This window comes from Mastigoproctus giganteus, chromosome 6 (assembly GCF_048544385.1).
Source record: "Mastigoproctus giganteus isolate SK-2022 chromosome 6, ASM4854438v1, whole genome shotgun sequence".
NCBI lineage: Eukaryota > Metazoa > Arthropoda > Arachnida > Uropygi > Thelyphonidae > Mastigoproctus > Mastigoproctus giganteus.
Window position 1 is genome coordinate 231,999,496 of NC_143580.1, and position 22,425 is coordinate 232,021,920.

The 22,425-nt window shown below is 37.1% G+C and overlaps 1 protein-coding gene across 1 annotated transcript; it reads right to left on the reverse strand.

Moving 5' to 3' along the window:
- Positions 1 to 2,342: 2,342 nt before the first annotated feature.
- Positions 2,343 to 21,010, reverse strand: LOC150085079 (uS5 assembly chaperone PDCD2-like). The gene is made up of 4 exons (XM_090376457.1): positions 20,500 to 21,010; positions 11,301 to 11,572; positions 7,755 to 7,868; positions 2,343 to 2,516 (listed from the first exon to the last, which is right to left on the reverse strand). Exons 1-4 carry the CDS (start codon positions 21,008 to 21,010, stop codon positions 2,343 to 2,345), a joined length of 1,071 nt encoding a protein of 356 aa, XP_090232583.1.
- Positions 21,011 to 22,425: the final 1,415 nt, after the last annotated feature.

The window sequence follows — 22,425 nt, forward strand, 5'->3', positions numbered from 1 at the left end:
GAGTAGCTGCAGAAGATAACAATATAGATATTATTGCTATACAAAAGCCTTATTGTGTCAAGGCTCAGTTTGGTCAACCTTCAAGGATTGGGGGATTTCCAATACATAGAGTAATACACTATGAGGAAGGAGATCCAAAAGTTGGGATAGTGGTAATGAACAAAAATATTGATATTGTTACAGTACATAGTTTAAATTCTAAAAATGCAGTATGTATCATGGTTATGTATATTTCAATTACATTTTATATAATTTCAATCTATTGCTCACCCTGTGCTGACTCTAATGAGTTACTCAACTATCTGGATTATGCCATGCAATATCTTGGAGGTAGTAAAGTTATCATATCTTCAGATGTAAATGAAAAATATAGTTACTGGTATAGTTCAATGACGGACTCTAGAGGGATAAGGCTGGAAGAATTTATAGATAGTTATAATTTATTTATAGTCAACAGACCTAGTATTTATACAACATATTATAGTACTACAGGACAATCAAACGTTGATGTTACAATTAGTAACTGTAGATTTCGTAACCAGGTAACAAATTGGATGATTCATACTGATTGGACAATCAGTGACCACAGAGTTATCACTTATGAAATTAATGACGCTGCAGTTTGTAACTATGATCAGACTCGTCCAGTACAGTTTATTAGATTTTCTATAAGAAATATTGACTGGAATGCATCTGAAACTTCTATAAAGACAGATTATATAACCTTTAACTGGAATAGACTAGATTTAATTTCTACTGCTAATCTGAACGATTAGTGAATGGAACAATGAGTTGCTCTTACAAAGAAAGGTTTAAGTTCTACAAATTACAGTGTCTGGAGACTAGGCACCTGTGAGGTGATCTGATTGAGGTGTATAAGGCCTTAAATGGTTTGAGCAAACTCAATGCTGATGGGATTCTTCCTCTTGCACAGATTAATCACCTGAGAAGATATAAATTCAACTTGAGGAAAGACAGTTGTAGAACAGATGTGTGGAAATTTGCCTTTAGCCAGCAGGTGGTTGCTTGCTGGAACAAACTTCCATATGTCGTAGAAGTTGACAGCTTATATAAATTCAAGGCAGAATTAGACAAACATTTGGAGCGAATGGATGGGTGAAATGGGAAGGGTTCTTTTTTTTTTGGCTGATGCTGTATAAGCTTGCTTTCTCGCATCATATATGCCTCTACTAATTAATTATTTAATTCTGATGTGAGCCCCTGGCCTTTGGCCGTGACAGGACAGTTGCAACTTTACTCATTTATCTATACTGTATTCATCCAGTTGCAATAAAGATTTTCTCTCTAATAATTAATACTGGCAGATAATGGCCTTATATCTGTAATAGTGGCGGACTATTACTGATTACAGATATAAGAATTCATAAGGAATTCATCCCTCAGGGCACCAGTCAACAGCCACTATTATTTGGATGTCACGCATCTGTAAGAGCACATGCATCGAATAAGATGCAACTTGTTCTACCGACACAAACAGCTGGCTGCTGTTCTACGACAATGCGCCACAACACACAGCCCTCAACATGAAGTGGTTTTTGGAGAAGAAATCACAACTATTGAGGCAGTCACCTTCTCTACTTGCCTGATTTGACACCAGTGGACTATTTTATGTTCCCAAAAATTAAGAGGGCAATGGAAAGATGTTTCAACGACATTAAGGCCATCTATGAAAGAATGACGCAGCAGCTGAAGGGTTACTTTGGAGCAGCACCAATAGTGCTTCCAGGATTTAATTAATCATTCTGAACGTATATAGTCACATGGAGATTACTTTGAAAATACATAACCATTTCCAGACTTTGGCATTGTTATTTTCTTTTTTTTTAATTTTGTCTCATTATTTAATTGGCAGACTGTGTAGACTAGAAGTGTTGACATTCAAAATTATGTTTTTTGTGAAATTAATACACAGGATAAGAAATTTTGCTTTTGTGGGAACTTAGCTTATGTAATGCTTTCAACATTGCGAACAAGAAGTTTTTTAATACAGCACTTATTGAAAAATTCAACCATATTTATGTAATCGGGTTTTCAAAAAGGATAAAAATACTTTACATTTGGATTTTGCCACTTGATATTACTAAATGAAACGAGTGCAAACTGTAAGCTGAAATATGTTTACAGTAAAAAAAAAAATAACTTTATGTAAAATAATGTGATATATGGGATAATATGCTGATTCCTTTGATGAGGTTGGATAAACCATCTTTCATTAATTGACATCCTACTATAATCATAAAACTGTACGTACAACTTAAAAGCAAAAAAAAAAAAAAAAAATTATCCAACCTATAAATAGTCACAAAATTATTTGCCCAATATCAAACATTTTCTTCTGTTGCATTTTCTTGAGTGAAATCCTGCTTCCACAAAAATTCTCTATGATAAGCTGGACCTTGACTACAGTTCTTTGAACATGTGTATACCAGCAGAGTGCCCCAGTCAAGAACTTTGTTGGCACTTTCTCCAAGGTGGTTCAGTAGCTGAGGCATAACCTACCAAATATAAACATATATTTATTTAATCTACACCAAAAAGAACAGCAAGATTTTGTCACATCAAAAAACTACATACTGTATTTTCAATAACCCTTCACATCCTACTACCCTGGTTCTACTCCACGATAGTGGAGTAGAACCAGGGTATGTCTGCCGGGAGCAACACAGATTGTCAGATTTTAATGGGGGTAAAGAGAATATTATTATTCATGTGAGGGACTAATGACATTAAACGTACACGATCTGACGATTTGTTGGAAAAATATTGGAAAAATGTTGGAAAAATGCAATTCTGCCCAGACACGATAGGAGGGATTATATGTTAAAAGCCTTGTGGATTAACTCAAGACTTGGACTCTGCAAGGCTTTAGGGGGGAAATTTCTATCAGCATGGCCCATACTTGTAGGTAGAAGGAATTTGTTTTGTAGAGACGGGATACACTTAAACAACAGTGGTGCAAAAGGTTTTGCCAGTATTATTGAGGATACCTTAAAGGTTCAGGGAAACTGCTAGTTGGGGGGATGTGGGTACTGACATGCGTTTATCTGATAATATTGGTCAAAGTAACTCTTGCACATACCTCAAGAGTTCTTATCTGTTACCCCAACTGGACATATTATCTAGATGTTCTGGGGGCAGAAACATTTCAAGTGAGCGGGTAGCTAATGCCAGGGAAGCGAGCCTAAAAAACTTCAAGGGCTGTATTAGGGTTGTTAAATATACAAGAACAGTAAGTCTTAATTGTTTATATAGTAATGTTAGAAGTGTCGTCAATAAAATGAGTGAATTCGAATTGCTGGTTAAAACAAGTAACGCGGATATAATAGGGCTTACGGAGACATGGTGCCACCCAGAAATTGGGGATGATGAGTTTCAGTACGGCTTGTATAATGTATTTAGGAAGGATAGGGTAGATAGAAGGGGTGGTGGGGTAATGCTTCTTATCAGAAGCAGCCTGAGTGCGACGATAGCTTTCCCAGATTCAGACGTTTCACATGCTAGTACAGAATCTGTATGGTGTGAGATAGTTGGAAACAAAGGTATAATGCGAGTAGGAGTAATCTACAGACCAGATGATTGTGAAGATTATGACGAAAGCCTCTACATGCAAATGGAATGGGCAAGTAAGCATCAATGTCTTATTATGGGCGATTTCAATTCTCCTCTAACTGATTGGAGTAAATAGGAAGGAAACTCGACATGGGGAACAAAATTTTTGAATCAACTAGATGACTGTTATTTGCATCAACATGTCAGGGAAAGTACTATAGAAAAGAATATCCTAGACCTCATCATCACCCATGAATCAGAGGACATAACAGGGCTGACAGTAGAGGAACCAGTAGCAGGAAGTGATCACGGAGTTCTACGGTGGATGATGATGAGAGGGGTAGCAGTAGTAAAAGGCAAAGGAATGGATTTTAATTTCAGAAAAGGAAATTACGATGCCTTAAGGTGCTACATGGCCTCTATTAACTGGGTAGATACCGTGCAGAGAATGAATACATTTGAACCGTGGTATGCTTTTAAAACATTAATCACAGATGCCTTGAATGCGTATTTACCATTAAAAAAATACTCCACGAGGAGGGTTTCAAGTTGGATGAACAGTGAAAAAGTTGAGCAGAAAAAGGTGGCATGGAAAGGTTACAGAGCAATAAAAAGTACTGAAGCCTATAACAGCTACAAGATGATCTGTAATAGAGCCAGAGAAAAAGTTCGACAGGCAAAGGCAGTTTATGAGAAATCACTAGCAAACAGAGCAAAGAGGGGGATAAGGAATTCTTCACATATATAAATGCCAAGAAGAGCCGGACAAACCAGATCAGACCTTTATGTAAGGGAAAGGGGATAGTATTAAATACACCAGCTGCCATTGCAGATGAACTCGATATTTACAAATGAAAAACCTTTTGTGGCAATGGGAAATTGTGGAAGCGAAGTTGAAAAATATGTAATTAATGATATTGAAATTTTGCAAAAGTAATCTTAAGGGAGGCGGCAAGTGAGTGCATTGAGGCTAATTATGCGAGCATCACTAGACTCTGGGGAGATTCTGCTGGATTGGAAAAGTGCCAATGTATCTCCTATACATAAGGGTGGCTCTAAGAGTGAAGTGGGAAATTATCGACCTATCAGTCTGACTTTAGTGGTAGGGAAAATCATGGAGGCAATGATCAAGGGTGGAATTCAGGATCATTTGGATAGAAGTGAAATTCTCAAGGATACTCAGCATGGTTTTGTAAAGGGAAAATCATGTTTAAAAAATCTGGTTCACTATTTTGAAAGGGTCACTCACGAGCTGGATTTAGGGAATAATTTCGACATTGTTTATTTAGATTTCAGCAAAGCTTTTGACTCTGTCCCACATGAGCAGTTGCTTTATAAGCTGGAACAGGTTAGAATCACTGGGAAAATCCTTAGATGGATAGCAGGATGGCTTCAGGGCAGGAGGCAGAGGGTTGTGATAAATGGCTATTCCTCAGATTGGGTTGATGTAAGAAGTGGGGTTCCCCAAGGATCAGTATTGGGACCACTGTTGTTTTTAATTTTCATAAACGACATCGACGAGGGGATAGAGGATGTGATGTCTAAAATGTGCAGATGATGTTAAGATTGGTAGAGTAGTTAATGATCACTGTCGAGCTAAGCTTCTTCAGAGAGACCTAGATAGAGGACATAACAGGGTCCTTTATCTAGGTCTCTCTCGGAATGGTCAGAGAAATGGCAGCTATGCTTTAATCCAACAAAGTGTAATGTATTACACCTGGGAAACTAATCCCAAAATAACTTATTTACTTGGTGGAGTTCAACTAAACCCAGTACTGGAGGAAAGGGACTTGGGTGTTACGATACGGTCAGACATGAAATTCTCTGAGCATTGTAAAAAGGTTGCAAGGAAGGCCCATGGTGTCCTATCGATGATCTATCGAACTTTTGCAAGTAGAGATAGGGACATGATAACCCCATTATATAAGGCTTTTGTTAGACCACACTTGGAATACTGTGTTCAAGTATGGAGACCGCACCTAAAGAAAGACATCGAGCTTCTTGAAAGGGTGCAAAGATGGGTAACTCACCTGGTGAGATCGGCAAAAGGGCGTCCTTATGAAGAAAGACTTCGAATATGTGGGTTGCAGAGTTTGGAAACTAGACACCTTAGAGGAGATTTGATTGAGGTGTTTAAGGCTCTGAGAGGCATCAATAAAATGAATGAGGACAAAATCTTCAGGATTATAAATGATGCTAGAACTAGGGGACATAAATTCAAGTTACGGGGGGAAATGTTTAGATTGGACTGCAGGAAGTTTTATTTTAGCCAGCGAGTTATAAATTACTGGAATAAGTTGCCTACATGGGTGGTAGAGGCTGACAGTTTGGGGAAATTCAAAAGTCATCTGGATAGTACCTTTGGGTGAGGGAAGCACATAGGATAATAGGTTTAATTTCCTTTTCTTTTATTTCTTATTATTTATTTTTTTTTATTTATTTATTTTTTTTATCTTTTTATCATTGTTGTATTCAGGTTTTTTTTTTTTTTTGGCTGGTGCAGCATAAGCCATAGGCTTTCTTGCACCATGCAGCCATTACTAATACTAATACTAATTTAGTTCAAAAACAGTTTAATATTTAAAACTCTTTATCAAAACATTTTTAGAATTTAAATTTGAAAGTTTTTGTTAAATATAAACAATTTTCTTGTTAAACTTCACAAGATATTGTAAACCATTTCTATAGATTCTTACATAAGAAAATTTTTTTCTTGTGCAATTTTTTGTTTGAGGCAACACTTTTTACCTCATGAATTGTGAACAAATAAAATGGCTATATTTCTAGTTCTGCAAATCCTCATAACTTTTGAGAAATTGTCCATCAGCCATGACTAATTCAGAATGGTGATCTTACCTTCCAGAGCTTGAGTAAATTGGAACAAATACTGTGTTTTATGATATTACAATGTTGTATGGTAACTATTTGTATTTTACATATGAAGACTGGTTAAAAATTCAAGATAAACTGAAACTAAATTTGAGCTAAATTTTCATGTAAGCTTGAATTTATCATATTGTCTCCCCCCCCCAAAAAAACAGTATGGATCCACCATTGAAAAGTTAATATGTAACTGGACACCTTATTAATATTTTCCTTCTGCTCCATAAAAATCCAAGATACATTCTTTATTAATAAATGATGCCCCCCCTAGTGCAGTTCAAACTGTATTCAAGTTAAATCAGCCACAATTGTTTGTTTTTGAGATATAATCTCAGCAATGTTTCTAGAATAAAAATTTATTATTAATAAATTAAATGGTTTTGGAGTTTTTTTTGTATGAAAAAAGAAATAAACTTCAAATAAATTGGGGAGGGGGGCATTCACACTGGTTTTTTATAAGGCAGATTCAATGAAAACTCGTTCAAGGGCACTTGTCTGCAATCTGTTAGGTCAATCCATACAAATTCACCCTCCCTTAAAATTAAGATATGCATCCTATTATTTCACCAAACACAGGATGTCATCATCATAGCAACCAGTAAAAAGAACACTTCTCTGCATCAAGGGAAAAACCAAATTTTTAAAAACAGCTCTGCATACCTTCATCTGTAATTAATAGATATATTTCCATCTCTAAACTTAGTCATTTTTATTATTTTCTGACTCTCATAGTGTGATTTTAATTGTCACTAGACTGTGACATCTGCACTGATGTGTTCTTGCTTACCCTCTGAGAGACAGTAATACTCCATTAAAACTGTTCAAATAGTTTTAATGATGGTAAAACTGCATTTCAAATAAGTGACCATGATATTTCTTATAAGTACATTAACATTTATTAGTGTGGCACTAAAGACACTTTATGCTGACAGCAGAAAAATTTGAGAAATACACTCACATTTCGAGTGTTTCATCTACATTAGAATGGTAGAGATTCAAACATTTTCTCTTTAAGTGTAAATGAAATCTACAGTGAAAAATAAATGTGAATGCTTATAATAACCTGTACCATTTCAGCGAAGAATAACATGAAAACAACAAGTTAATCTCCTCTTGTTTTCATTTTAATGTAGTAAAAATTGTTCTTTAAATTCAATTGTTAGGGTCTTTCCAGTATGACGTCATTCAAAGTTCTCTTTGAAAGTGAAAAATATAACACAAAGTGTTGACTTTCAGAAGACCAACTCTAAACTTTGAATACAGAGGTGCTATTACATATAAATAAATTAATAATAGCTTACTTGAAATTCAAATTGCCTTTCTGCTCCACATGAGCAAGGAGGAATATCAGAAGCAGCTAGGGCATGCAGTGATGATACCAGTAATGGTTTTCCACCTATCTGATAACGAAGTACCTAAATAACAGAAAAAATAAGAAGTTAAACACCTTACAAACACAAAGAAAACACCTACATCAAGCAGAACATGTACCTAAACTCTTTCAAACACAAGGTACACTACAATTTGAAATTTTCAAAACAAACTACATATATTGTAATAAACTGTTATATCCATTTAATAGTAAGCTCACTAACACAAAATCAGCTTCCATGGTCACTTCTTGGGTGGGTGAGCGAGCAAGTAATTAGCTAGTAACGACGATGAGTGAGCAAGTAATCAGCTAATAATGACAAGTGAGCGAGCGAGAAAGAGAAGGGCAAAGACATCTCTCAATATCTCAAAACTGTTGAGCTGTTTCCAGAATCAGTAATCAGCTAATAAATTTAAAATTCTAAAAAAACAAAATTGGTATTAGCAAGTAAAAACAACACATTCAAAAAAGCAACAGAGAACAAAATAGTAAATGCAGCAATCTAGTAATTCAAAAAAATCAATGGTAAAACTTCAACAGATCCAATAGCAACAATGTATTCAACAAAAAAAAAAAAAAAACATAATAAGAAGAACCTAGCAGCAACAGGCTTCCCGCAGAATATGTACATGGAACTCCAGAAAGCTACGATTCTGAACACCTATAGAATGGTAAGAGTTCTTTGACCAACAGTAATAACAATAATAATAGTACCCGGACACAAAGACTACCTCATGCACTTGGTATCAGTACTGGTCACAGGGCCGAAAAATCCCATAAAGGAGAAGTTTAAAATAGTAATAATAATGGAAGCAGTCAAAACCTGGGTCTGTAATGTGTTTTTCTAATTTTTTTAACCTCTTCACGCATTATAACAGCAGGCTCTGACTGCCTCCACTCTATTATATAACAAAAGACTAATTCCCTTAAGTGTTTGTAATTTGTATTTGTGTTTAATTTCATGTAATATGATAATTAAGCAAATAAAATGCATTTTTAAGTGAAACACTTCTATTACCCTTTTCTGGAGTACTACATAAAAGGAGTGTTGAAAAATTTGTGGCCTCAGTAAGAAAGGGTAGTGGTTGGGTGTTGGAAAAATTTCTGTACTTAATGTATAACACTTCAGTTAGCAACTCACCAAGTTTCATGCAGTTTCAATAACATGTTTTTATAATTACAGATCCTGAAGTCAACAAAGATGTACGAATAAAGAAAGATGCACAAAATCAGTACACATAATACTTGAGAAAAAAGGCAATGCTTAATGTTAATGCTTACATTATTCATTTTAAGGGTGATATACCAACTATGACGGCGCCTCCGTAGCCAGGTGGGCAGGAGCAGCAGTGCGTAGCACACGCTTCTTGATTAGACCGGGGTTCGAGCCCGTGACCACCAAATACGGAGGATGCGGAAAGGTCAGGGAATGACCACCGCATATCCCCGGAGCAATATGGCCTTAGTTGCTAATGCTCCTAAAATCCAAATAACAAACAAACAAACAAACAAACAAACCAACTATGACTATATTCATGAAACTTCACCAGAATATTTCATGATCAAAACAGAATTATTTTTAAAAAAATGCACTTTCATCCCCGATAAGTACAGAACATGCCCTGAGTGATCACTGAATTATGACCACTTACCTAATACTTCGTAAGTCCTCCTTTTGCTCTCAGTACAGCAGCTATCCAACATGGCATTGATTCAACAAAATTTCGGAAGCGTTCGGGAGGTATGGCCAACCAAGCTGTGTATAATGTGGTCAGCAATGCAGGTATGGAGGTGATTGGTGTATCCAGACGCCTGATATGCCTTTCCATAGTGTCCCACAAGTGCTCTACGGGGTTGATATCGGGGGAATTCAGAAGCCAATCGATATGCTGGAATCTTGGAAGACACCAACGCCATTTGGGAAAAAGTGTAACATAGCGAGGTGTACACCATCAGCAAGCAGTTGACGATAGCGGAGACCACTGATATGTTTTTCCAAATGCACCAGGGGTCCAAATTCCTGCCAGTGAAACATACCTCACACCATACAACCACCTCCACCAGCCTGCACTTTTGATACCATGCATGATGGATAAAGAGCCTCATGTTGTTGCCAAATGCATACATGACCATCCACGGTGTGGAGTAAATAATGTGACTCATCCGACCAGAACACCTTCTTTCAATCTTCTAACGTCCAACATGCATGCTCTTTGCACCAGGCGAGTCTTTTATGACGATGAACCTTGGTTAGGAGAGGATGCCATAGAGGTCATCTGCTGGTATAGCCCATACGTGCGAGCGTGCAACACATGGTCATGCCAGATATTGCTTCGGATTGGCCCATGTATTGGGTAGTCAACTCTTCAACGGTGCTATGCCTGCTCGCCTGTACAAGTCGTCGGACCCGGCGCTCACCTCTAACATCAACCTTTCACTGATCTTTGCAGTTTTGCCATCAGGTTTTGACCATTTTGACACCAGTCCTGGTACACTTTAACAATGGCGGCTCTTGAACACCCCACCAGTTCAGCCATTTGGGAAATTAAGGCACCAGCTCGTCGAGCACCCACACTCTGTCCTTTATCAAAGTCCGATAAATCCTTCCTTTTACCCATCACGCTCGGAATTTTACTACCTACTGAACCACTGACACCTTATCTATGCTACATAGGTCGACTAACTCCACACCCTTGTACCTCACGTGGTCAATGGGTCGCATTCAGTTTTCATAGGGGTAGTCATAATTCAGTGATCACTCAGTGTATAACGTCACTACTCATTTCACCAGGGGGAAAATGATCAAGCAAATAACTGTGAAACCTAATTCCATTTCCTTTTATTACAAACTGGCAGTCTACCATATTGAAAATCCATGCCAAGTTGCATAAATAGAGCAGACTTACAGAACACTTTTAAAACAGGAAGGGATCACTATCCATTAAAAATTATGTTCAAACAAAGTTCAATGCTCGCATCACTCCTTTTCCCCTTCCTTTCTTACAGTCTGTTTAGAAAAAAATATATCAAAATTTCTATCTAGGTATTTATCAATGTAACAAATATGAGAGGCTTGATGTAGCCGAGTGGACCGGGGTTCCCCATTACTACTAAATACGATTAACATTTGTATTGATGATTTATTGTAAACTCCACTGACATGGTGGTCGTGCCAGAGTATAAACAAAAATAACTGCCTGATAACTTTCTATTTCACATTCTACCTAATGCAGATCAACTCAACTAGCAGAAAAGTCTTGCTCACAGGCCACACATGATCTCAGAATACAGAAGTGCTAACTGTTAGTTTCAGATTCTTTGTACAAGTGCCAACTTTCTCTTTCATCCATGCCATTCTTTGAAATGGAATGGCATGGATGAAAAAAATGTAAAATGTCAACATTTTGGAGAGGTAGATAAGATGAAAAGGAAGTAAGAATTTACATTTCACATCTGATAGATTTAACAGTATTACCTGCTCTGGTTCACAAGAAATTCTCTTCTGAAATTTGTTGAAGACTTTGTCATTCTTGGCCAGCATTTTTTCTAAATCCTTAATATCAGATTTCTTAACTGGCAGGGAAGATGATACATTACAATCTAGAAATTTCTTATAGTCATCCATCTTTTCAGTTTCTGTTTTCTCCCCTGCTGAAGTTTCTTGGTATTCTTCTGGCTCAGTAACTAACTCATACTCTGGCAAAAGAAGACTGTTTTTCTGTAATGCATCATCCGGTTGTGACTGCCCTAAAAAAAAAGAAAAATGTACATTCATTAAATTGAAAACTATGGAAGAGAACAAAAGAGCTAAATATTTATGTAATATTCTACTCATAGTATTATCAACATAGAAAACTTTAAAACCAACAACTAAAGAAGCAAAGATAAAGAAATTTGCTTTAAAAATGCCATTTTAAAATAAATTTCATAAGTATAAACACTACATGCATTACAAAACATATAAGCAATCACCGGTTACACATGCATTTAAAGTTTAAAAGGGCTTTCTGTTTATAAAAGTAATCAATAGGTAACAAGTGGGAGCAATCAGAAAATACACTAGAAAGCTTAATTATCCTGCTATAGAACAGTATTAAGTGTTCTACCAGCATAACATTGGGTTCAAATTGAAATTATTATTTTAATGGCACCAGAGCCTGTTGCTTATAGTATCTTTTGTTTCTAGAAATCTAAAACATTGAAGGTATTGGTCCTAGATGTTGAAGGGTCAAATTGCATGTTGTGTAGACTGAAAAGCAAAAATAATTCATGGAGTGGAGACCCTATTCCTGCCGCCACTGATAGAAATCGAATCCAGACATCTCTAAATGAATGGCCAATGGTGATTAAGTTTTCATGGATGCTGTGTTCACAACGTTAGTTATAATCTAATGTTAGTAATCTTGGGCAAAAATGATTATTGTTGCCCAAGATTTACTTTACTTACCAAGTAAAATATTTTTTGGAATTGCTTGTGTGTGTGTGTACGTGCACGTACACAGTTGCACGCTCAATACATCTCTTGATAGGAATGTGATCCATTAAAATGTAATGTTTATTTATTATGTTTGTTTCATTTTACAGAGTTTGAAATAGAATTTATTTCATAGTCAAATTGTTTGCATTTAATAATAATCACGCTTTTGTGATTATTATAAAATGCAAATAAAATTTTAAAAAAGTAGTTATTAACATGATTTGAAGTAACATTAAGATATTCTTATACAGACATCTCATTTAGAGATTTATATAAATGACAGCCATTCTGTTGTGGGCCTTAGCTCACCAAACAAATGTGTTATATTTGGTCCTTGAGGCTGTCCCAGACATTCTCTCAGATATGCCAGACAGCTGTGCTTGCTACCTGGGAGACTAAAATGCTGATGGAACTGATATTCGGGTGACACTCTAGTTAAGTGGACCCAATTTCAGTGAAGTCCGGACAGTCTGTGACAGCCAAATCCTCTGCTTGCACCTTCATGATGGTAGGACTGTTAGTGATCCTAGGTATAACCCCCATGTGCAAACACACTGTGGGTGACCACATGGGTGTAAGCAGAGGTCGAGGTGTGGCACGCACATGGAGGAATGCCGCCCCTCTGTGTTACAAAGCAATACTAGGCAGTAGATGACTCTCATCAACTTGTGCAATACCACCACTTTGCTATTGGAGGCTTCAAGCAGTGGAACCCATGTTTAGTCTCCAGGGCTAAGTATTGGTCAACCCTTCCCCATCTCTTCCATCATGCAGTATGACTGCTGTCTTTTGAGTTATGATGAACACCATGGTGAGATCCAAACTTCCTTACATTTTAAGGGTACGGCTCTAAAACAGTGTTTGCAGACAGGCTGCTAGTTAGTACACCGGACTAACTAGCAGTATTGGTAACTCTTTACGAGGCTTCCGGATCAGCTAGTGTATAATATTGCTACCTCTACTCTGCCAGATAGTGACTGAAGGGAGTCCAAGTAGTGTGTATGCGGGAGGCATTGTCAAGGCCAAGTTATGTCAAGGATCTGAGTATATTCTTACCATGTGTATGCCATATCCAATAATTTCATTACTCCATACAGCATGTCCCTACCCCCACTTTTCCTTACTATACCACGAATTGTCAAACTAACTCAGCAAATTTATCTGCAAAAAGATCTAAACATCCCAAACACTTCCTAGTTCATTTCACAAATATGCGTGGTCTCAATTCTAATCTCAACGATGTCCATTTCCACTTGCAGTCTGCCAAACCCCATGTACTTTTTCTGACAGATTCTCAGTTATCGGTTGATTAAACCACTGCTCATCTCAGTTGCCCAAATTATTCCCTGTATGATTCCTTTCGCCTCAAAGGTGGTACTTGTGCATATGTCTATTCCGATATTCCATCAGAGACTTGGTAATTTGGAATCTCCTCTTTTTGAACTTCTCTGGCTTAAAATCTCTCTGTTGTCTATACCGTTCTCCCAACTCCACTAATCACTTGGAACTCTGACTTTCTCCAGTCGAACTTTCCTAACAGTGAAGTAATTTTCCTTGGTGATTTTAATGTTCACAACTCTAGCTGGCTTCCGTTTTCTAGTCAGACACAGCTGGTCATGATGCTGAGGCTTTTGCAATTACTAATGACCTCGCACAGATTGCTCATTTATCTACCAGAACACCAGACAATCCTAACCGTACAGCCAACATGCTTGATCTTTTTCTCACAAACAACCCTTCTAAGTACACGGTCGAACTGAGTGGTCCTTTAGAGACCTCAGATCACACTTGGTGATCGTCTCTTCTCCAATGGAGCCTTTATCTCATGGCTATTCCCAACCTTGTGTTGTTTGGCATTACAAGAATGCAAAATGGGATGACCTGCGAGATTTCTTTTCCTTGGTCGGATTACTGATTCAAAACTTCTGATGTCAACATTTTCTCAGATCGTGTCAGTGAAATTATTCTTGTAGGAATGGAATCCTTTATTCCACATTCCACCTTAAAATCTCATCCTTTATCTAAACCTTGGTTTTCAATTAAATGTGCTAAGGTTGTTCAAGAGAAGAATGTTAGATATCTGAATGCAGATGGGATTCTTCCTCTTGCTCAGACTAAGAACCTGATGGAGGCATAGATTCAAACTGAGGAAAGATAGTTGTAGAATGGATGTGCAGAAGTTTGCCTTTAGCCAGCAGGTGGAACACACTTCTATCTTTTGTTGTTTAAATTGATAGCCTAAATAAATTTAAGGCTGAGCTGGTATTTGGAACAAATGGTGGGGTGAAATAGGAGGGTTGTTTGCTTTTTGGCTGATGCTACATATGCTCGCTTTCTTCCATTGTATGCCTCTACTAATACCAATGCTAATATCGTAATTGGCTTGTTCCAATTCCTCATTTTCTGCCTACATCAGAGCTCGCAAAATTGTAAAGCAGTTATTAATCAGTCCAAACTACATATTGAACAGGCTAAGAGTAGAAAACTTGCTTCTTGTCCTAATGGTAGCCAAGCATTCTGGTCTCTTGCCAAAGCTATTGGCCGCAACTTTTGCCCATCCGTGCTCCCACCTCTGTCAAAAACAGATGGTTCTATTGTCACTTCAGCCAAGGATAAAGCTGACCTGCTAGCATCCCATTTTACCTCCAACTCATGTATTAATGATCTTGGTAAAAACATCTCCCAATATTCCCAGCACACTCCATTCAATGCCTCCTACGAAGAAACCTTCCATCTGATCAACGATCGCCAGTATGGATTCCGTCAGTGTCAATCTACTGGTGATATTCTGGCTTATGTTACCCATTCATGGAAATATTCAATGGAAACATTTGGGTGAAACACAAGCAGTTGCTCTTGACATCTCAAAGGCTTTTGATCATGTTTGTTATAAAGGTATTCTAAACAAGCTTCCAACTGTTTTTTGTAATTGGTTGCTGGGAGCAGTTGCTCTTGACATCTCAAAGGCTTTTAATCGTGTTTGGTATAAAGGTATTCTAAACAAGTTTCCAACTGTTTTTTGTAATTGGTTATCAAGATTTCCTTTGACCACTCACCGTTGTTTGTTATTTGGTTTTTAGGAGCATTAGCAACTAAGGCCATATTACTCCGGGATATGCAGTAGTCATTCCCTGACCTTTCCACATTCGCCGTATTTGATGGTCACGGGCTCGAACCCCGGTCTAATCAAGAAGCGTGTGCTGCGCACTGCTGCTCCTGCCCACCTGGCTACGTAGGCACCGACCACTCACTGAGGTTGATGGCTCTCTCTCTTCTAACTTCTCCACTAATGCTAGTGTCCCCCAAGATTCAGTTCTTTCCCCCACTCTTCCTCTTGAATATTAATGACCTTCCTGGAAATCCTATCCATAGTGTTGCTGATGATAGCACATTGCATTCCATTTTCCAGTTTGAGAAACCTTGCCCTGCTCGATCAACTTCTCAAATATCCGCTACTATTTCTTTAAATACTGATCTCCAGGTAATTCTCCAGTGCGGCAAAGACAACTTAGTTGATTTTGATCCTTCTAAAACTCAGTCCTGTCTTATATCTCGCAAAAAGGATTCTTCTGCTCCTATGCTTATCTGTGGTGACACTCCAATTTCTTGGCAAGCTGATATATCTCTTTTGGGGATTACCCTGTCTTCTAATCCCTCTTGGCACAAGCACATCACAAATATTGCTTCCTCTGCATCTAAAAAACTTGGTTTTCTCTTTTGCTCTCGGCATTACTTTTCTTCTAAACAGCTGTTCGCTCTGTACAAATTGCAAATCCAGCCTACCATGGAATATTGTATCCACATCTGGGGCAGTGCCCCCAAAACCTCTCTCAGGCTTCTAGATTTCTTTCAGAAGAGGGCAGTTAGGTTAATTAATGACTCATCTTTAACAGAGTCTCTCCACTCTCTCTTTTCTCATAGACATACTGTTTCTGCTGCATGCCTTTTCTACAGATACTTCCATGGGCACTGTTCTTCTGAATTGGCTTCTATAATTCTCACTGTCTCTTTCAAAACACTCTGAACACTGCCGCCACCAGCCAATATCCATTTATTGTCCAACTTAAATCACAGAACTGACTTTTCATCTTCCTTGTTGATTCATTCAACTGCCGTTTATTGGAACAACCTTCCTTCATACGTATTTCCTGAAAATTACAGTCTACAGAAGTTCAAGTCTAATGTCAACAAATATCTTCTTTCATCTTCTCAACCTCCAATCCTGCACGGTGCTAAGTACTATAGGTTAAGTGTATTATGCACCAATTAGTATGGTACTCCAGTTTGCACAGTTTGTCACATTTTTGCCCTTGCGATGTTAAATGGACTGATTTGTGTAATAGGCTAAAATCATGAAATAATTCATGGAGGAAACCCTACTCCCTTTGCATGAGATTGACTAATTACAGCTTCCATTGAAGAGACCTTTAAGAATTCCTCCAATGGAATTCAAACCCAGACTTCTTTAAAGTTAAAAGTGGCAAACCACTAATACTGTTATGGCAGCCCATAACTAACAAAGATGAGTGACACAATAAGCAAAGGATTTTCACCCTATTAATTTATAAACCATCTACACAAGTGAAAAATATACGCAGTAGAGTCAAAAGGTTTTTCATATTCAAAACACATCTTCACGTTTATGCATTAGGATATATATGGATGTGCACAGTTAACAACTGGTTCTGACCTGCACTCAATCTGTACAGTTGGTATAGAAGACCTGTGAGAATGCAATTCATCACAGTGAGTTTTGCATTCTGTTGAACAATCGGCAATCATCAAGTTGTGTGCATCTAGGAAAGCCATTCTCACAAGATTTTCCCAGATAGCACACAAAGCTTGATGACTACACATTCAAATCCTACCACATGAAACAATCATATTACACATATTCTTACACATCCCTACATCTGCAGAGATGCGGATGTCAGAAACATATGCGCACACCACAAATCCTATTGTTTTTCTGATGATAGCAAACAGAATTCTGCCATCCAGTTTGAGAAACCCTACCTTGCATAATCAGCTTCAACTTCTTAATATATGCCACCAGCTTCTCAACTTTGAGTCAGGTGTCGAATCGATGAAACATCATACATATATTTTAGCACTTCGGCTCTTTGTCTGTTCTCTCCACATAGCTGAAACTTCAAATAGCTGTTTTTGAAATTTTTTTTTTTTTTTTTTTTTTCATTTCTGTACTGAAAATTTCAGAAATCTGTTATTATCGCACAATTAGGAAAAATTCAGGAATTAAGTTAAACTGATTACATGCACATGTTGAGTGACATCTCTCGTGTAAAATTGATAGCAAGTTGGCTCTACTGACATGCTTTCCTCCAATAACACTCTTTAGCTCTGTGACAGCAAAACATTGCCTGGAATCAAACTGTTGGCATGCATGCTTCACATTTCCTGTAACAAGCACTCATAGTATTGATAGGCTGGCATCCAACTGCACAGGTTCATTGAAGCACAGATTTCTGAATTTGCATTTTGCTTGATGAAAGGTCTAAAGGGAGTTTTAAAAATTTATTTTAAATATATGTTTTTAATACAAAAAAGTTAATTCTGAATTATTTTTTGTGGATTTTTAAATTGTAGATGTGTTGGATCAAAATGATCCCAGGTGCTTGGATTCTGAACAATCCTTTTTTGCGATGGTGGATGAGTTAAATGCCAAACTCTGAATAATTCCAGTAGGGCGAGGAATACTCAGTTAACTTCTTAAACTCAGTCCTGTCTTATTTCTCACAGGAAAAAAATAAATAAATCTATTGCCCCTATGCTCATGCACACATTTTTAGACAAGATCACATTTTTTTTTTAATTTGGTACTACTTTTCTTCTAAACAGCTACTGACTGTTCAAATCTCAAATTCATTCTACTGGGGAACGTCTGGAGGTGCCCCAAAACCTCAAATTCCTAGACTAGTAACCCGATTCGTGTCCATTGGGGTGTCAAGGTGGTCAAGGTTAATTAAACCTGTCTTATGAAATCCCTCCACTCTGTCTCACATATGTTCAGTTTCTGCTGCATGCCTTTTTTCAATAGATACTTTCATGGGCACTATTCTTTCTTATGAATTGGCATCTGCAATTCCAAAAAATTCCACTGCTCTCTTCCAAACTAGTTTGAACACATGCCAACATACGCTGTTTACCTTATGGAACTTTGTTTGTATGCATGATAATCATAAGTTGGAATGACCTGGTAATTTATCATCCCTTGAGCTTTTGGATTTGTGTTGCTTCAGCATTGCTGATATTAGTTAATATATCATTTATAGTTAATTTAACATATAAAAGTTAATCAATTAAATTTGAAACATTTTAATTTTCACTGAGTTTAATTATAAACAGACATTCCAATGTCGTACTATGCGGCTATGATATTAGCTAGTTTGGGACATTAGCATTGTGTGAATTTACTGATAACAAGAAAGGTAAACACCAGTATATTTATGTTTTAGTATGCCTCTCTCCCCTTCCAACTGGCAACTAACTTTTGGCAGTGATGACTCAATCTTGAACAAATTTTTTGAGTACTGCACACAAACACAGCCGTTAATATAAAATAAAATTGCCATTTTTGGTTCAAATACCATATATCCCAGGGCTCACATCTAGTGAGTATGGGCTTGGCATACAAGGGTCCTGAGCTACATATCATCATTCTTATCTTTCTTTGTGATTCCCTTCTACTTCTGACTCTTGTTTTCTTTCTTTCTTTATTTCTCTCTCTCTCTCTCTCTCACATTCACTCAGGGTAACTCAGAAATTTTGTTTTTGGACGGTGCAGCAAAAGTCTCAGGCTTCCTTGCACCATACGGCTAATAATAATTTGTTGGACAATAAAATGCATCAAATTTTAGAATGCAAATTTGGGGGGGGGGGGAATATGTATGTGTGTGTGTGTGTGTGTGTAATAAAACATTTGAAATACAAATTCACAAGTAACAGTATAATTTTTTTTTCTTTTTTGGTTGGAGGAGGAGCGAAATATCTTTCAGCTACCCAGTTTCCAGGTTCTTTAGCACAATTTAACACTTTTAATTTGAAGTGAGTAGTGTAAATAAAGCCTCTCCTGTCTCATAATCATTTTATCAGGACTACAAATTTATAACAAATTGAAACTATCAAACTACACAAAACACAAACTACTAAAGAGATGTTTTTCTCTCTTCCGCCACTGGTGTCTTGTTAAGAGGTGTTACTGATTTTCAAAGGTCATGGATAAAGTCAATCAAAGGATTATTAATACCAGTAATTTGGACAGATCTTGCTGCTTGTTGCGCACACAGATCCCTAAGGAATGTGGGCAGAGGGGTAAGAACGTTAGTGTTTCAAACTGAGTTAAGGTAAAACTATGTGGCAATTCCCTATAAAAACTTGCAGTAACCATACATGTTGAAAGTGCATTATGTGCCACCTAGAAGCATAGCCATATGCTACTGGAATCAATATGCTCCCACTGATCTGTACCACCCATTGTTGTGTAAAGGAACTACTATGTACATTAAGTGCTTGTAATAAAATAAATTTAAACAATTTTACTTTCATAAAATAAATTTGATATAGGTTAGCAAATATATGTTTGCTTTAATAAAATCAGTCATGAGGAGCTTATCAATGCTTATGTGCCTTAAAAAAGAAGTAAATATGAAGTGTAGGTTCCTGTAACATTCAACTCCAGGTTATAATTGTTGGCACTAAAAGTGAAATTTAACAACTATATTCATTGCTGATTTTTATATCCCACACCCCAACCACATTAGTGGGTATGCTGCAGGGTTGGCCACCCCACAATATGCAGTTAGCCAAAAAAAATAATAATAATAAATAAAAATCACTGCATGCCTGTTCAAACCATAATATGCAAGAGAATTTTAGGCAACATTCTCCAGGAAAAGTGTATCTTATGGTGTAACAAATATGGTATTTGAAGGAAAAATTAAATTTTTTAAGAAGCTGTAGCTTTTAGAAGGCTGCATTTACAACTGAATTTGGTAAAATAATATATATTTTGATTACTTTTTATCTCGCTATTTAATTTTGGATTATATATATATGTGTGTGTGTAATAAAACATATATATTAATTTGGCGAAGCATCTCAGTGGCCCTATGTAAAGGGCAGAGAAAATAACCCATTAAGAAAATAAGTCATTTAAGCTCACTGTGAAAAACTTTACCTTCAGTACAAAAAAGTTTATGCCCATTTTTCCAATCATACGTTTGGTGGTCTTTACTGCAGTAATTTCTATTATGACAGCGACCACACTTTTTAGAACCTAAACATCCACATACAGCACACAGAGAGTTAAAATCGAGTGCTGATGGAGAATTTGAATCGCTGGGGGTTTCTATAGGAGGTTCGTAACTATAAAAGTCGTTTCTTCTTGTCAACTGGCAGCGAAACACACTAAACCCGTCACTACTATTTTCTTTAAGGCATCCCTTTCTACATAAAAATAAATATATAATTCTGTGAAATGCGTTTTCCTGATCCTCCAGTGGGGCATAAACTTGTAATAAGAATATTAAGTGCTCTTGACAACGTTGACAAGTCAACTGAGACGATGGTGGTAATTCTTTAAGGGATAACCACGCAGGAAATCCCCCAACTTTAGAAGGGAAATATTTGCTTTGAAGCTTCCATGATTCCACCTCCTCAACAAAACCTAACTCCACACCAGAAGCCATTACATTACAACGAAAATAATGTTATTACTGCACTAAAACACATGTCAATCACGCTTCCATAAAACGAAACCCTAGCGTAAAAAGATTGAACTATAATTAAATTGGAATGGAAATTCATTTAACAAAATTAGGAAAGACTCTCTCTATCACTTTATGCGTTCAAAGAAAATAAATTTAATATTATATTACATTAAACAAAATTTAAATTCTATTAATGCACACGTTTAAGCTGCATAGATTGGGCTTCTTCAGTGCTTATATGGATTACAATATAAACGTAATTATTCAAAAATCAAGCAGCACACAGGAAAGCTTTTACTAGCCAAGGGGGAAAATACATTTCCGAGTTACGCTGAGAGAGAAGTAGAAGAGAATCAAGAAAGAGAAGAATGATGATATATAGCCCAGGACCCTGGGTGTACCAAGCCCATACTCAGTACATGTGAGCCCCTGTGGCTATAATCCACTTTGTTTGTTTTCGTTCCAAAGAATTCAAAATATGAATTATTTGAATGGATCGAGCGAGCTCAATGCTGATGGAATTCTTACTCTTGCTTAGACCATCAGGTGGTATAAATTCAAATTGAGGAAGAATGGTAGCAGAATAGATGTGCGGAAGTTTGCCTTCGGCCAGTGGGTGGTTGATTGGAACAAACTACCATATGATGTTACTATTATATTTAGGCCACCTGAATAATTAAATTCATCTGCCGTGCTGTGTCTTATGTCTGTTAATTGGGTGTGTTCTATGGTCGATTTGTCTGTTTGCTGGACGGAAAACCCCAGTTTCAGGGGGGAGGAAACCTTGTTATCTACGCCTGAGACCGACTAATTCAGCCACGGAGTGAAAAAAGCCCATTAATGTCCTCGGGTTATCGACGGGATTCGAACCCGGGACCTTTCCATCCGGTGTGGGGAGGATGGTGACGATACCATTGTGCTACTTCGCAGACCATATGGTGTGAACGTTTTAACGCCAGAAGAAGAAGAAAGAAAATTATTGGAGGGGATGAACAGGAGATGTCGGGTTTTGTTTTTTTTTTTTTTTCTTTTTTCGCTTATGCTTTATAAGCTTGCTTTCTAGCATCATATGCTGCTACTATTACTAAAAGATAGTATCTTTTACAGGCACAAAATTTGATATTCTTGTACATGTTGGCACCAATGATATAATGATATTGATTAAAAGATCAGAGGACTTACTTAATAAGTACAGAGTAATGTTTGGAAAAAGAAACGAGTTAGGAATGAATTTAAAATTGTCTGCAATTTTGCCCTAAACGACAGGAGGGAGTACATGTTGAGAGCATTAAAAGGAAGCTGATTATGAATACTCATCTACACCATGGACAGGTGGTCCGGTTCCAGTAAGTAGAATTCTCAGGGTTTCAATTATGAGATAAAGAAAAAAGAAA